The 17,787-nt window shown below is 43.8% G+C and overlaps 1 protein-coding gene across 1 annotated transcript in view; it reads right to left on the bottom strand.

The window, feature by feature from the left end:
* The window catches only part of SFMBT1 (Scm like with four mbt domains 1), a 35,633-nt gene extending 18,918 nt beyond the window's left edge, over positions 1–16,715 (bottom strand). Inside the window, exons 1-6 of the mRNA XM_065749285.1 lie at positions 16,629–16,715; positions 11,267–11,361; positions 6,747–6,987; positions 6,290–6,378; positions 5,122–5,368; positions 209–306 (exon numbers count right to left, since the gene is read on the bottom strand). Coding sequence (XP_065605357.1) covers positions 209–306; positions 5,122–5,368; positions 6,290–6,378; positions 6,747–6,987; positions 11,267–11,361; positions 16,629–16,656 — 798 coding nt within the window. The 5' untranslated portion in view covers positions 16,657–16,715. The remainder of the gene's footprint in view (positions 1–208; positions 307–5,121; positions 5,369–6,289; positions 6,379–6,746; positions 6,988–11,266; positions 11,362–16,628) is intronic.
* Between the last annotated feature and the right edge of the window lie 1,072 nt (positions 16,716–17,787).

Consider the following 17,787-nt stretch of genomic DNA (forward strand, 5'->3'; position numbering starts at 1 on the left):
ACTTTTTGTTTATTTAATTTCATTTTCAATGAAAGGAAGAAAGAGAAAAATATAAACAAACAAAGCAAAAGCAAACAAAAAACAGAAAAAAACCCATCAAAACCAGAAAAAATTTTGACAGGGACTGACTTCCCCGAATAATTTCTTAGGAATACAGCATTTTTATGGTATCATTCACAGCATTATATAACATATATTGTGTCTTTACCTTAAAGAGATCTGTAGGAACTGATGACTCCTCCTCCTCCTCTTTTACCTTCTTCAGGATTTCTTGCCAATCTGCTTCACTTTTCAAAGACCTAATGGCTTAAGCAAAAAAGAATGGGAAATAGTATATGAAGTGACCATCTTTCTTCTTTTACCCTCAGAAAACAGATGCAGTGATACCAAAAGTTTGATTTGTGTTCCTTTAAGTGTTACATTCATATCTGTTCAGAATCTGTGCAAATACCTTCATTCTTAAAAACGTACTGTGTGGTTAGACTTTTGGATATGTTACAAAAAAGGATGGCAGTCAAACATCACTGTGTCACCTATGTGGGGCTCAGCCTCACCTTTCTGAGAAAACTATAACCCTGTCACATGAACCCTGAGGAAAACAGCTGCAGAAATGTATGACCAGAAAACTGGATAATATTAGTTTGCTCTAGGCTCAAGGAAGGAGAAGACTGAACAAATCACTGAATCAAGGAAGACCTTGAGCTGGAAGGGACCCAAAAGGAATTTCAATTTCAAGCCCTGGCTTCACACTGCATCACCCAAAACTCAAATCAGGTATCTGAGAATCCCAGCTGTACTTGTTACTCCTTCAGTAATTGCAGATCACATATCTTTCTGATACCAGGGGAATTACTTTTACTAGTAACATGCACAAAGAATCCCTGAAGTAAAATCTGTGAGGACAGATGAAAAAAGGAAACAGGTCTAATAATTACAATGAAATCAAAACCTAATGTTTTTAAATAACATTATTCACTCAAATAGTGCTGTGAAATCCACTCATCAGGATCCTGTCAGTGATGTGGTGTATACCTGTTTATTACCTCACTGCAGCAGAGATTGGTCAACCATGAGTAAAGGCACTCTGCAGAGTCAGTCTCAATTTAAACAGTTCATCATTAAAGATTTCATCAGCATGATTTTTTTCCTTATTCTCCACTCCTCCTGTGACCAATCCTCTGTCCTGCCTTCCATGCTGTCATTAACCCAGTTGTAAGGGCATTTTCATACCATGTAAGATCTCTCTAAAGAGAGCCTTAAGCTCCCTAGACTTCAAGTCCCAACTGTGAAAGCTCCCACTGAGCTTCAACAGATTACTTTTTCCCCGCATACAGAAATACAAACAGACTAAATAACAACTGTAAAGGCCTACTCCTCAGACCTTCTCTTTCCACAGACAGAAAGTTTTAGCAGGCAACGTTTAGCAGGCAACCATTTAGCAACATTTAAATGAGTGTCCTCGTGTCCTCGTGATCTACTGCTTTGAAGTCGGCACAGCCGGAGCTGCAGTGGCTGACTGAGGTACAGGGCGGCTTTTCGGCAGGTTCCAGTCTCTCGGGAACCGAGTGAGAGCAGGCAGTCCCAACGGCTGTTCACGCGAGAGGTTAACGAGGCGTTAACGAGGCAGGCGTTAACGAGGCGTAGGCGTTGCCAGGGTTTCAGCGCCCTCGCCCACACCCCTCAGCTGATTAGGGCTGAAGGGGTATATCCCTGAAGGGCTCAGGGAGGGCAGCGAAGTATCACATTACAATTCATATCTATATATATATTATTATAAACTATTATTTATTTATTTACTTTCAATTTTTTTTCTTTTCTTTGTTTTTATTTTTTTTTGTGCCATGGTCTCTACAAGACAGAGGGCTTGCCTTAAGAAGGCTGTGGCGACCCAGACAGAAGGTCTGCCTAGAAGTGTGGCTACACAGGTCTCTGGTTGCAAGGAGTGCCAGAGCCTGCTACTACTAGATGAGGGTGCTAAGCAGTTCTCCTGTGCAAGGTGTGAGCAGGTGGAAGATCTGCTTAGCATGGTGGTTGAATTGAAGGAGGAGGTTGAGAGACTGAGGGCCATCAGGGACTGTGAGAGGGAGATTGACTGGTGGAGTAACTCCCTAGAGTGCCAGAGAGAAAGGTACCGGGGAGATCCCCCACAGTTGGTGGTGGACTCCCTGACCTGTCCCCGTAGGGCAGAAGGGGGATATCTGAGGGATAGGGAGGGCTGGCAGAGAGTCCCTGCTCGGTACCGTGGGCGATCTCCCCCTCTGCCTCCCCAGTGTCCCCAGATGCCCCTAAGCAATAGATTTGCAGCACTGGAAGTTGAAGAGGTGATAAGGGGTGAAGTGCAGGAAGATTCCCGCAGGAGGTCACCAATGGCAAGGCAGTCACCTCCGTGCATTGAGACTGCTGCTACTAAGAAAGGAAGGAAGGTGATCGTAGTGGGTGGCTCCCTTCTAAAGGGAACTGAGGGCCCCATTTGCAGACCAGACCCAAACCGCAGGGAAGTGTGCTGTCTCCCCGGGGCTCGGATCAGAGACATTGCTAGAAGACTCCCAGATTTGATACGCCCCACCGACTACTACCCATTACTCGTAGTTCAGGCAGACTGCAATGAAATATCTCAGAGAAGTCTGCGAACTATGAAAAGAGATTTCAGGGGATTAGGGCGATTAGTTCAAGGGGTGGGAGCACAAGTGGTGTTTGCTTCCATACCTTCTGGGGCGGTGAATGACACAGAATGGGCTAGGAAAACACAGGTGATGAATAACTGGCTGAGAGGTTGGTGTAGAGATAGACACTTTGGGTTTTTTGACCATGGGACAGTTTACTCGGCTCCTGGCCTGTTATCTGTTGATGGGACGCACCTATCCCAAAGGGGGAAACGAATCCTAGCACAGGAGCTAGCTGGACTCATTGAGAGAGCTTTAAACTAGCTGTGACGGGGGAAGGGGATAAAACAGGGCTCACCAGTAAAGAGCCTAAGGAGGCTGTGCTGGAGAAAGGGGCGAGGCAGATATCTCAGCTGAAGTGCATCTATACCAATGCACGCAGCATGGGCAATAAACAAGAAGAGCTTGAAGCCATTGTGAGGCAGGCTAACTATGACCTTGTGGCTATTACAGAAACATGGTGGGACCTCTCCCATGACTGGAATACTGGGATTGATGGCTAAAAGCTCTTCAGAAGGGATAGACAGGGAAGAAAGGGTGGTGGCATAGCTCTCTATATCAGAGAGTGTTTTGATGTTGAAGAGCTAGTGGTTGGAAATGACAAAGTAGAGTCCCTATGGATAAGGATCAGGGGGATAGTCTTTAGGAGTGACATCGTGGTGGGGGTCTGTTATAGACCACCTAGTCAGGATGAAGAAATAGACGAGGTGTTCTATAAACAACTCGTAGATGTTGCACGATGGCCAGCACTCGTTCTCATGGGGGACTTCAACTTCCCTGATATATGCTGGAAATACAATACTGTGCAGAGGAAGCAGTCCTTGAGATTTCTAGAATGTGTGGATGATTGCTTCCTGACACAGCTGGTGCAAGAGCCTACCAGGGGAGATGCCTTGCTTGACCTACTTTTCACTAACAGGGAAGGACTAGTAGGGGATGTGAAGGTTAGAGATTGTCTTGGCCAGAGTGACCATGAAATGGTGGAGTTTGCTATTCTGGGTGCCGTCAAGAGGGTGACTAGCAAAACTATTACCTTGGACTTCCGGAGGGCAGACTTTGACCTGTTCAGGACACTTGTTGCAAGAGTCCCTTGGGACTTGCTCCTGAGGGGTAAAGGGGTCCAGGAAGCCTGGATGCTCCTCAAGATGGAAATCTTAAAGGCACAGGAGCAGGCAGTCCCGGAGTCCCGTAAGTCAAGCCGGAGGAGAAAAAGACCAGTGTGGATGAACCAGAGGGTAGTGGTTAATGGAGTTAAGTCCAGCTGGCGTCCTGTTACAAGTGGTGTCCCCCAAGGGTCAGTTTTGGGGCCAATCTTGTTTAATATCTTTATTGATGACCTAGACAAGGGAATTGAGTGTACCTTCAGTAAGTTTGCAGATGACACAAAGTTGGGAGGATGTGTCAAACTGCCTGAGGGTAGGGTGGCCCTTCAGAGGGACTTGGATAGGCTGAACAGCTGGGCTGAGCTCAATGGGATGAGGTTCAATAAGACCAAGTGCCGGGTCCTGCACTTTGGCCACAATAACCCCATGCAATGCTATAGGCTTGGGGAAGAATGGCTTGAAGAATGTAGAGAGGAAAAGGACCTGGGGGTGTTGGTTGATGCTCGGCTCAACATGAGCCGGCAGTGTGCCCAGGTGGCCAAGAAGGCCAACAGCATCCTGGCCTGTATTAGAAATAGTGCAGCCAGCAGGAGCAGGGAGGTGAGCATCCCCCTGTACTCAGCTCTGGTACGGCCGCACCTCGAGTACTGTGTTCAGTTTTGGGCCCCTCACTACAAGAAGGACATTGAGGCCCTGGAGCGTGTTCAGAGAAGGGCAACAAAACTGGGGAGGGGTCTGGAGCACAAGTCTTATGAGGAGCGGCTGAGGGAGCTGGGATTGTTTAGTCTGGAGAAGAGGAGGCTCAGAGGAGACCTTACTGCACTCTACCACTTCCTGAAGGGGGGTTGTGGTGAGGAGGGGGTGGGCCTCTTCTCCCTGATAAATAACGACAGGACGAGAGGGAATGGCCACAAGTTGCGCCGGGGAAGATTTAGATTAGACCTGAGGAAGCATTTCTTTTCTGAAAGAGTGGTCAGGCACTGGAATGGCCTGCCTAGGGAGGTGGTTGAGGCACCATCCCTAGCGCTGTTCAAGAAGTGTTTAGATGAGGTGCTAAAGGATTTAATTTAGTAGTTGGGTAGAGATAGTGATAGGAGGATGGTTGGACTAGATGATCTTATAGGTCCTTTCCAACCTTATGAACTTATGAACTTATGAACTTATGAGTGGGTGAAAAGTCTTGTAGGACTATTAACTGCTGTTTTCACTTACTTTCCTTTAGGAATAGTACTTGACAGATCATACAGTGATTATTTTGACCACTGTATGCATCCAGAATGTAGATTTAGAGCAGTTAGTGACAGGAGGATTCCCCAACCTTTCTCACCATATAAAAGATGTACGTTTTGAAGTACCTGAAGGTGGTTGCAGGTTATATCCATTTTGAGTTGCCCACCCCACTTGATGAAGGAAAGGGTCCAAGTAGAATATCCACTGGTCAAATTTATCAGAATCCTCCAGCCCTTCATATCGCAACTTGAGTCTCCCACCAATATTTTCCACCACATTGACAATCCAGGCCTCCAAGGCATCCCGGGAGTTTTGGAGTTCTAGTCTGGAGCCTGGTGCAATGAGATCCAGTGGATTTTTCCCTCTGTGAAGCTACAGAAAGAGAACAACAAGAACAAAATAAATTAATCTGTAAAATATAACTAAAAGTTTTGTGCTTCCACTTCTGTTTTTTATTCACATTCTTTTTGAAGAAATCAGGTATCAACACACAAGCAAAAAAAGACACATCCCTTGCTAACATAGGACAACAGAAATTAGTGTTTAGAATCACTGATTCTTGCATCAAAGCTTCTGTACTGTTGGTAGATACAGTCACACTTTTCCCTTAGTGCTGTTCATTGCTTTCAGAAACATTATCCCTCATAATTAGGTTTGGAGTAAACATGAATAGTTCATTTTAAAACGAACTCATCTAGCATACAAAGAGGACTAGACAGAAAAAATGCGCAGATAAAAATGTTTTGAGTAAGTCATCAGTGGTATTCTCCCAAAGAATGATGTCGTGTACTTAACTAGCAGACACTGAGTTGGCCAAGTATTGTTTTAAATTCAGAGGACAACTTAACCATCAAAGTTTAAAGATTTAAGTGAAGCAATAATCTGTCAACTAGTGAAAAAATAAAAAATTAATGAAAGCAGTCAGCCAGAAAGAGAACAACCTGAGTGCCCGATAAATAAAGGATGATTTCCACAGAGTTGTATGAAGGACTAATACAGGAGGAAGTCTGAAACCTAAGGAAATTTGGAAAATATCCTTCTTCTGATAGGGCTTATGGAAAGGACAGACAGTCAACACGTGCAGTGAAAAATATATTCCAGCACAACACTATCAAAACAAATCACAAACAAAACCAAAATGGAAAACACTAGGAAGTGGAATTCAGAAGCATAGTACATTGCTTCTTATATTTAAGAAAAAAAAAAAGGAAGTGAGTCTGAATGGAGTCCCTTTAGTAAACATGGGGGAAAAAAACCCACAAAAACCAAGATGCAGCATTTTCAAGCACTTACCCCCTCCAGCAGGTTAGCAGGGGCACTGCATGCTCCTTTCAGCACTTGCTGAAGGAATTCCTCCTGGTCAGGTATCTTGTCTTTGATACCTAGTGAAAAAATGTGCAAGGGAAACTGTGATATTTCCCATCAGTTAAATATTATTTGGCAACACTCTTGTGCAGTCCAATTGGGAAGAATCTGCCATGCACTCATTAGCAACATCTTAAAAAAGGAAATAAAACAAAAAGTATATTTTATAGGAAATGACAAAGCAATAGGATTTAGTGGGTTTAAATTAGCCACAAGCCTCTATGTAAACCTAAGTCCACTTCTGAAAGGTAACAACTCTCTCTGGTGGAAAAGTACCTTCCTACTGAAAGTCTTTCAGCTCATCATCAGAGCAAAGCCATATTCTCCTCAAAACAGCAGCTATGAAACACTTGTTTACCCCATTCTTCTGCACATGAAGCATTACCTTCAGGCACTTTGAGAACCTTCTTGTTCTGCTCACACCAGCCAACGGGGTGCAGGTCAGCTGTCATGATATCACACCAGAAGTCAGCCTTGCGATCCTCCCCGTAACCATCGTAGCGCAACAGGAGCAGCTGCCCGCAGGTAGTAATGATGGTGGCAACCCAGTAGGTGTTCTGGTCAGACTTGACAGCAACCTCTAGCTTCATACCAGGCGCAAAACCATTCTGCAAACTTGTATCCACCTGGAGAGAAAGACCATCACATCTGAGCACCTCCCAGAAACTTTGTGGAACCAGGGAGAGAACAATTTACACATATGCATCAGCAAAGACCCTCAAGTCAGATGCTGTTCAGCCTCTTCAGAGGAACCACCTCATCACATTGTGCGACCCAAATTACACTGAACGCCGCATCTGTATTAATGGAACCTCCTCTGCATTTCAGAGTATCTTTCCAACCATTGACTGACACTTTGAAAGGCATGTCTCTGCCCCAGACAGCACCTCACCCACCACAGAAAGCCTTTCTAACTCACAGCTCATCTGCTAAGCTAGACAAAAACAAAGGTCAAACTCACCCACACAGACTTCTTGTGTTGAACTAGGCTCTTAGCATAAAGAAGTTGAAAGAGATATTTAAAATGTATACATGTCCTTTACTTAAGGATAGCACTGTCCCTGATACCGTGCCTATCTAAGAAGGCATGAACCTGCCCAAACTGCAGACTAAGGACACTTAATGTCTCTGTCCAACAATCTAAATTGTACAGACTAACAAAGACATACATGATTTTTCAGTGAGATTATGTTTTGGCAGTAGGTAAGTGCTAAACAGTGTATGCACTTTATGTATCTAGTGTATAGGTGAGGAATCCAACTACCCAGCACACAGAAACTGGAATGTGAACTTAAAAAGAAAAGGCAAGACACTGACTTTCTCACATCGCTAGCTTTTGTGAGCTGAAAGGGCAGAAGGACCCTGCCCTGCTCCCACTACAGCAAGTTTCTAAGCCACCTTTAGTTCTAAAACCTTGGTCTCAATTAAAAGTCTAATATGTTGATCCCCTGTTCTCAGCCAAATATAACTGGTGCTCATGCTCTTCAGTAGCCCCAGACTCCATCTCCTCTTTGAGTGAACTGCAAGGAATTATCTCAGTACAATGCAGATGTAGTAGATGTTTTTTTGGTTATTTATTTTCAGTTCTGTGTTGACAGTTCAGTAAGTGCCATGGCTGTTATAGTCTCATCATCCAGCACATACTGGTTTGCTAAAAATAAAACTAAGAAAACCATATCAGAAAGAAAAGCATGTGAGGCTATCGTTAACTGTTTATGCCCTTTAGGTTAAAATACATCACTTGGAGAACATAAAAATAGAATCAGCAATACCTGCAGATTTCCTGAAGTGGTATTTCAGAGACAACTTGTTCAGAAAGGTAACTGTCTTGTTGAAGAGATTTTTATTAAAGATCTTGCATTCTGACCCCAAGAGATAAGCCTCAGTGACACAAAGCCTTGGAACCGAGCAGTTGATGCAGCTCTCTCTAGCTGAGCCTCCAGCAAAGCCTCATGAACTGTACTGCTGGAAGCTAGCAGCAGCAGATGGAGCTTTCCCTGAAGCCAGGTGCATTTTTCACATGGTTTCACCTAAGATCCCGGCAGACAAAGAGCCCAAGAAGTTAGCACCCCCTCCTGGCAGCTGAGCAAGGTAACACCACTAACTAGTTGATATACCCACATACAGGTTGCAGAAAGGAATTAAGAAGAGCATAAAATAATGAAGTGTTCTTGAGGTAGGATGACAGCACTGGCATCAAGTACTCCAGGTACTTGCTAAGCTCTGCTTCCTGCTAGATTCTATGCAAAAACAGTCCCTTGGATCTTAAAATTGTTAAAATTTTAAAACAAATGAAACATTAGAACATGCTGAAGTTGAGAGAATAGCTTACATTTTCCAATTCCTCTTGCTCATAGTAAGAGCAAAACAATCAAAATTAATATAAGCTCCACGGGCACAACTAGTGCTTTGCTAACCCAGGCTGTGTCATCACAGGCTACATTTTCCTAACCTGCTTCGTGCACACTCCTACGTTGTGGGTGAGGTATTTCTCATCCGCTGCTTATAATGGCAGGCTGGTCACAGTTTCAAAAGAACCAAACAAAACCTTAAGCTTCCATCCAAAATTTATTTTGAATCAATACTTGCCCTTTTTGTTGTTGTTGTTGTATTGTTCTTCAGCTTAGTTTTTTTTCACTCCACTTTTTTGAAAGTACAAAAGTAGCTGCCTCCCAGCTCTCCTGGCATTATATAGAAACGTGTCCCTCTCTGAGGTCTCAGGCAGTGGGAGGCCCCAGCTGGAGGGGCAGGGCTTTGGCATTGAGCCCACAGTGCTCTGCACTGAGTGCTTCTCCTGCACTCGCATCCTGCAGCCACATGACCATCCATAGGGTTTCACCATGCAGGCTGTCAGTCACTGGGAGGCATGGAGCTTGTCTTCCTCCACTGCTTCCATACTGGTACCTTCTAATGGACAGCAGGAATCCTGAGTGCAGGGCCTCACACTGTTGAATTTCTCTTAGCAGCGAGATGTAGATGATGTGACAGAGCTATAAACACCCTCCCCTCTCTGCTGGGCAGTTCTGTATCAGCATTCACTCTCCATTTTTTTGCAAAGCGTATTACAGAGAATATTAAGTCTGGCCTCCAGAGATCCTAAGGGAACTCTGCTGCTTTGCTGGTCTCCAACTGGTAGTCCACATGCTGGACTTATTCTTAGCTTTACTCATGCAAGGCCTGACAGCCTGAGCCCCTGGGCAGCCCCTCTCCAGGGAGGATTTCCCCTTCAGAGGGCTCCTGGAGCAACACAGCAACACGGGATGACTGCTGCACCAACACCTGATCCACAAAGAGCTCTCTGTGCCACTATTACTTATATCAGCAAAACCATGTAGTGTTCTACACAAGTAGGAGATCAACCCAACCAATGATGTGGATTTTTTTTTTTAACCAAATTCTACGTAGGTCACTCCAAAGGTAATGTCTCCCATTTATTTCCATGGAGGCTACAACATACAGAGAGCACAATAACACTACTTGATAGAGCAAATTCTCAGCTATGAAACACTGTTTTTCAGTATAATCACTACCATTAGCAATGCACTTTTGCCTGTGATGAACAGGAGCTCCCATGCTGCTTCCAACCATCTGTACCAGCAAGGTGAACACTGTTGGTACTGCCACTGCTGAAACACACCACTCTCATCACTGGGCTCACATCCACTTGGTCTCCATAAACATTCAGCAAGTGTCAACAAATATCAATGGGTGCCATTTTTTCAGCATATAGGAAATACATTCCACATCTTTGCTTCATACACATGTTCATGTCAGACACTATTCTGTCAGACTGCCCCACTCCTGCCATCTATCACACAGTGACAAAATGTCACCGAGCATAGGTGGGAAGGTTCAACTTCTACTGACATCCCACCAACACCTGCCTCTGATGTCATGGGCCAACATAATAAAATAGGAGGCATTACTTTCAGAGCAGCCCTCACATTCCTACTGCCCACCAGGGACTCTGGTGGCAGCTCTTGCTTGGCACAGCCAGGCTGGTGCAGAGCAGCAGGCAGTGCTGCCGGAGTCATTCAGCCTGTGTCTCCCACTGATGACTGAAACACAGTTGCTGTGTTAACTCCCTCGGTCACCACCGTGAGGCTGGTGGGCTCGTGTGACAATTTGTTGTAAGAGACAAGGGCAGGCTTCTTTAAGAGATATCAAACAACGTAAAGCAGACCAGAGAGGCACACAGATGACAGTCCCGCCACCTCTGCTTGTACTTTCTAGAGCCTTGGTAAACCAACAAAAACCAAGGCACATGTAAGCCTCTCCCCTCCAGAAATGAGAGACCTGAAAGCTTACAATGAACAAACAACTTACAGTTATAATGTATGGAAGAGTCTCAGCAAAGTCTGCATTTACTGTGGATCTTTACTAGGTATTCAAAGGCAATGCCAAGACTTCGTCCTACTCATTACACCTTGTGATCCTGATCAGTTTTCTTACTGCAGACAAGTGTATGGTGGAGCTATTATTTCTAGTTGGCCTCCTTGAGAATTGTGGCTGAATATTCTTTGAGAACACACCCGAATTCTCCTTTTTGCTGTTCAAGAATTATGGCACCAACTGTCTGAAGTACAGCTACTCTACAGCAGTTGGCAAGCAGAAATCCTCCAAGAAAACCAGAGACTGGTGCCAGCTCAGACTTGATGAGAAAAATGGTGGACTAGGAGCTTTTCTGCACCTAGGCCAACAGTGGGGTCACTGTGTAACGTTCAGAAAGGAAGGCAAGAAATAATTATAAAAAAAGTGAAATTCCAAATTTCCCATTCCTCTAAAAAGCATAATTTTAGTGAACCCTCCAGATTTCAGTGCATCATCTCATTCAAAGAAACCTTAAACATTCAGTGTGTAAAAAGCGATGTAGGAGACAGTAAGTAAAGACATTCTCTTACTCACGTGTTTAAAAGATCCGTGAGGGGCTGCGATTGCTCCTGTGTCTTCTAGATACTCATCCCAATTGAATTCCATGTCTTCCACACCAGAACCAGCCTCTGGAAGAGAAGCCAAACACCTTCAGCAACCTGCTGGCTTACGTATGGGGCTATTAAAAACTTCATCAAAGATGACTTCACTTCTACGTGACTGAACACACAAGTGTGCTTCAGTCATGCATTTCACACAGATGGACAACACTGTTTCACCTTTGTTTGTATGTGAAGGGGCACTTCAAGTTGGATTTGATCTGAAAAAGTGAGACCCTGAATATTTTGGTTAAGCACAAATTGTTTACACATCTACGAGAGGGGAGTACAGGACAAGGTCTGTATTTTTTCCAACAAATATTTAGGAAAAGACTGAAAACTCTGGGCATACCAGACCTTTGGAGTACTGAATTAAAAACTACCACAGAAAAAGCAATACAATAAGTGGTTAGAAAAGATAGACTTAAAAAAGAACTGCAATAAGACTCCTCTCTCTCTCTTTTTTTTTTTAAGCTAGATGTCATTTACGTCAGTGCTAAAAGGCCCCAAAAGCATAGAGAAAAATTTGCGGTAGTTCTAAGAAAAACAGCTCTGAACAACTGAAATCAAGAACCTTCAAATGAGTCACTTAAAATACCAGCTCAGAAGGTATAACAGCTTCTTCAGAGCAAGAAAACATGATTTCTGGATGTATTTAAAGCAAAAATGGGCTAAAGCAACTCAAGCCACAGTTGTACATTCAAGCTATCAGGAAAGCAAGCATCTGCAGTGCGAGCTGTGCACTCCCATTTAGCCACATTTTCTATCACTATTATCACACCTGTTCCTCCTTGCACAGTTTCCCCTTCAGCTCTTAGCTCACTCCCCTGCTCCCGCTCCCACTCCTGTTTCCTGCAATGTACAAACCCACATACTCCAGTAGGTTGGATTTGGACCCCTATTCTGTTCACTGTGCTGCCGCACTGTTTTTTCTCTGGCTGGCACAGTGTGGGATGACAAAGGAGGCTTGCTGCAAGTAGCAGTTTTAACCTAAACACCAAACACAGCTTCAGTAGTGAAAAGGGATGGCAGTGATGTAAGATGCAAGCAAAACTTTTCATTTCCACAAGTGGTCCAGCCTGCTACAGAGCTGTCTCTGTGAACGAACAGAAGTTGTTCACCCCTCTGTACAAAGAAACCGATCCCTGGTTTATGTAAGAAAACAAATCTCTGTGTGTTGAACATACAGAAGCTCCTCTTAAAAGGAGCAGCAGTGGGAGCAGGAAACAGTGTCCAAAGAAAAGGATGAAATACTGTTAGATTCCTTTATCTGAGCTGTGGGCGCAGTGAGATCCACCAAGTGTGCTTCCTAGCCCTTCTTACCCTTGAACAGAGAGAGGCAAATATTTGCCCTAAGTCTGAACTGCTTTCAACCATCTAAAAACTGCAAGTCTTCAGACTTCAAATTCACATTACACTCATCTTTGACTTTCACTGTAATTCTAGGAACAGCCAATTCCTAAATTCAGAAATGCACCTTCAGACTGTGTTGTTCGCTGATGACTGTGCCTGTTTCAGGGTGGCTCCTCAGCCCGACTTCAATTCCCTTTATTTTCAGATTGGCCTAAAACTTAGTGCTCAAACAATCTGAGCTTGTAAATAATCATCCATTTTATGGGATACTTTTTTAAAGTACTGAAGAAACACACCTACAAAAGGACAAAAGTGAGTAATCCTACTTAAACAGATTCTGAGGGAGCAAGGAGGACCAGACACAGAACACAGCTGTTTGCAAACCAGCATGAAGCGGGGCAAAGCTCTGGCTGCAAGTCCTCCTGAGAAAAATAAAAACTCACTGCAAAACCAGGCTACAATTGCTTAACTCATTAAAACAGTATTTTACTTAGTATAGCCATAAAAATACTTCAGGAAACGGGAAGAAACTTCAGCTCAAAGCAAGCAGCCGTGAGCAGCTCGGCACAGGCCTGGTTGCCATTCCTTCCACCTCCTGCCTCCCAGCAGTTCCCCCCCAGGTACAGCTGCTACAGCCCCTCTCATGGCACTGCTCTCTGCTCCACACACATTCCCATACCCAAGAAAGCTGCATCCTGCCAAACCTGTGCCATGGCCAGAAGGGCCCATCATGGCCAAATGCTACCAGTACTTCGCTTCTCTGGAAACCAGTTTTCCATAGGAAAAAAACCCAACAAATCATCAAAATTCTCGCTTAGTGCTCTCTGCCAAGATTCACGCTTTCCCCCCTCTATTTTAGAGGGTTTCCTTCCAGGGTCAGAGGTTTCATTTTGATTAAGAAAAAGCAACCAAAGCCTTTGCCTCCCCTCTCAGCACACTCTGACTTTGCTCACACATAGCTAGAGTCCTACAGTTGGCTGAGGCTGGGCTCTCAGCCTTGCACTTCCACCGTTCAGCCACACAGTGGGAAGTTCAGGCACCCTTAGGATGCAGATAGGCAAAAATCTCAGAAATCCAGTATCTGGCTTTCTACACCCAACAGCAGAAACACTTCCAGATGCACTGTCCCCTACAGCACAACTGGCTGGAAATCAGGGTTAGATCTTGTCCCTTCTGCCAGCAGAGCAGGGCCCAGTTTCAGTTGAGGCTCCGACCTGCTCTGTTACTGCACTCTACCAGGCCCAGCAGTTTGGCTCCATTCTGGTGGGTGAACAGATCCCAGGGCATGCAGAGTATCTGTTCAATCAAGCTGCATCCCTGAGGGTCCACGTTAAAACATCCAAAACAACCCAAGCTCAAATGACCCAGGAAAATGTCATGAAATTACAGCAGCAACTCACTTATACTGAGAGAAAACTAGCAGATTAAGATGCAAAATGACAACAAGCAAAAACATGTCTATCCCATTTAATCTTAAAGCACAGTTGCTTAAAGTAACACCATATGTACACACATGTATGTTCTCTCTCTGTCCTTATCCTTTGTTGCTTACAGTGATTTCAGCTTCCCACGACACAGTGGGACACTTTTCTGTACCAGCAGGATGGCTGAAGCACTTTGGCGGCAAAGCATAACCATGGCAAAGGCAGAGAGAGAAACCAGATGCTGTTCTCATCCCTGTAGCCTCACCATACAAATGGCTTTTACTCATAAAGCTTTCAAATCAAACTAACTTTTTTGTAATTAAAATATGGGAAGAGCCCCACAGAGCTTCTGTGTGCAGTCAGAATGCACTGACTGTGTGCAGAATGCACACTGACTCTGGAGGGCAGAAAATAGCCTGTAAGAACATCCAAAGTTCCCTTTCCATTTATGACTGGAATCCATTTATACCAATCTCATTTTCAACACTAACTCTTCCTTACTGAATTTTACCACAAATTATCTTCTGTTGCTCTCCGTCATGTTCAGGCAGAGAAAGAACACTGAATGGTACCATTTGGATACAAGGTGGTGGATTAATAAGATCATCAGCCCTTACAAATGAAAGTAGTGCAGGTTGTTTTGCTCCTGGGACTCAAGTTAAATTCTCTCTGTGGATAACTTTCACTCATCTTTAATGTGATTGAGTTGAAGCCTGTGATATTGGACATCCCACTGAAGTCCGCAAGACCTTCAATTAAAGCTAACCTAAAGGTCACACCCTACAACTCTGATGTATTTTAATCTGACTTTAACAGCAGTTATCTTTGCTATCAGTACCAGCTGCAAGGCCTTCAATCATTAAAGGCAGGTTGGAATCTGGGCAGCTGAGGAAGACTGTGACAGGGACAAAAGTTGTCACTTCCACTGCTAGCACAGGAGAGCATTACAGCTGAGAGCGAGCACTGCCTGGGTCCTCATACACAGAAAGCCGGTAAAGAAACAAAGAGTAGAGAACAAAAAGATGGAGGAGAGTCTCCAGAGGCTGAAACATCAGCTGAAAAAATGGCATTCTGAAGCATGAGCTGGGACTGGTCTAAATCAACACTGCGCAGAACACACCACAGGACAACACTAAAACCAATGTACCTATGTTTACATGGGGAACACTTGCTGGAACTTTTCTCTGAACTGAGCACGTAAAGCTCTCTTTAGCTACTGTTCACTTTCCACTGCCACTTCTACTCAAACCAGATCCTAAGTTTAGGAAAATAGCTGTTCAGAAACTTCCAGAAAATGGGAAATCCTCCACAGCTACTCCATAAGCACACAGAGAGGACTGTGTGACCTCTGCAACTTTTAGAGAAAGTAGAGAGGGATGTGCAGTCAGCCTGCTGCTGAGCATCTGCACATCTCCTCACTGTTCTTAGCTGCAAAAACTCTTTTTCCCACAGTGTGTGACAGGAGAAAGCACTTTTCAGTGGCAGAGGAAACTGCATATTTTACGCATGCTGTTCTTTCTTGCTTATTTGAGGATATGATGCTGACAACAACCTGGATGATTAGCCATATTTAACAATCAGAAAGCACAATTTGGCATCAGACAGCAGATGATAACATTCTGCTAGAAGCACTGTAGATTAAAGTCATGTTTAACATTTCTTCAGTAACACTCACAGCAATTATTCTTCCATAATGTAAAAGCAGAAAAAGCATTAATCAAGAACTGTCTAACAAAGGGCTGCTTGTTGGACAAGTGTCAAAGAAAAGAAATGCTAATCCGATGGTTTATGGTGGTTACAACAAATTTACTTTTTATTAACTGTCCCAATACCAACAAAAGTGAGAAAAGTGAACAAACCGTGTCAGGAAAAGTCATAAAAGCAGATGATCCCCATAAGAACATATAATCTAAGAACTCTGTTTAAGAAAGCTATTGGTATATTCCCATCTGTCCAGGACACTCTTCTCAGCCTGGTGCTTCAAGGTGAACCAAAACCTGAGCTATTTTATCAGAATCTACCACTTTGCAGCACGTTAGGAGCTGATGTCCCAATCTCATCAAAGTGGGCAGCAAGGCTCATCAGAAAACCACGACAGATTGCAGTGTCACTGCTTGAATTATCTGGTTGCAAACCAGCACCGTAACCTTGCGAAAATATTAAGAACAACACGAAGGCAAGTGAGAACACAAGATAATATTACCCATTTTGATAAGCAAATCCTTAAAATAGTAGTGCTAAAACCACTGGACCTTCCATAAGTTCATCCCATACTAGCATCATGAAGGGAAAAAGCACAGTTTTCTCTGTGGGTCATATTCTGTTCTCCTCTAAGCCAGTGATACACCTTGCTTTTTGTACCGAGCAATAGCAAACATAAGAACTACAGCCAGAATGTTATCACAATAACTGAAGCATAAGACACCTACACTCTGAAGCATTCTCTGTGCTCAGGGTTGTTCCCTCTCACTTGTCAAGCATTTTGAGAACCCTTACCCCAGAGCTCGGCTGTCCCATTACCTGCATCATGCTGCTGTTCTCCATTCATCTCCACAGCAGCCCAGTGGTTATTTCAAGCAGCCAGAAGCAGGAGAATCCAAAACTGTCACAGTTTGGTGCTCATGAGTTGCCCCCCACTTTAAATGCTGCTGGCAGCCAGAACATTCATGAAGGGACCCTGAGAAAAAGTAAAAAAAGAAATGCTCTTATGAAAATCTTTATTCCACTTCAACTACCTTTGAAATACATTAAAAACAGTGCGCGCACACACTCATGTACAGAGTGCTTCACTGACGCTATTCCTGCCAATAATGTCCATTAAGCAAAAAGAACCAATTCTTTTAAACCTTCCAGATCAAACCAACCAACCAAATAAACAAACAACAGAAGACAGAAATACAGTCCTAAACATTCTGTGATGAGAAGTTGTGGCTTTTAAACTTCTAAGTGGATTAATTCAGAATCAAACTACTGCAATTCCTAAGGGCAATTTAATTGTTCTGTTATTACTGGCAGAAAGTAAAATGAGAAGTATGAAGTCACCCCACTGCAAGTGTTTTGGCCCCACATTTTAAGCTTAAAAATGCTTTTCAAAGAAGGTAATCTTCAAACGCTCTTCGCACTTCTGTTGAATGCCTGGGAAGCACCTTCTAAGCAAGTACTACAAGTAATGTAGAGGAAGATTGCAAAAACTTGCAGTCCTCTAAAAGGATTGAAGGTTGTAAAAACAAAGGCTGCATTTCTCATTGAGACTCACTTTGAGTGGCTATGGTTTACAAGAGAGAAACCCTAGGCATTTGCAAAGCCTTACATTTTTTTGAGTTTTGTTTAGCTGGGGTGTCTAAGACCACCTGAGAGTTCTCCGAGAGGTTGTTTTTTTTTTCCTTCCTTTTCTTATTTTTTAAAGATTTTTAAAAATACAGTAACCCCTATAAACCACAGCATTTAGAAACACCAGTTACTGAGCAGATGGAAACAGCAACTAACTTCCAAATAAGCAACGGGAATGGGTGAATGTTCTCCATGGTGACACTGCTTTGGAGAGGCCACTATGATTTCACTTCTGAGATTCTAATGGGACCTGGCATAAGATGGCTACAGGTGCCGAGAGGATCATCTTCAAGCTCACTACAAATACCAGCAGACTTTAAGTAGCTTTCTGCAGGCTTCAGTTCCATTT

This window comes from Cyrtonyx montezumae, unplaced genomic scaffold (assembly GCF_038088225.1).
Source record: "Cyrtonyx montezumae isolate F1298 unplaced genomic scaffold, pur_monq_1.0 scaffold_6, whole genome shotgun sequence".
NCBI lineage: Eukaryota > Metazoa > Chordata > Aves > Galliformes > Odontophoridae > Cyrtonyx > Cyrtonyx montezumae.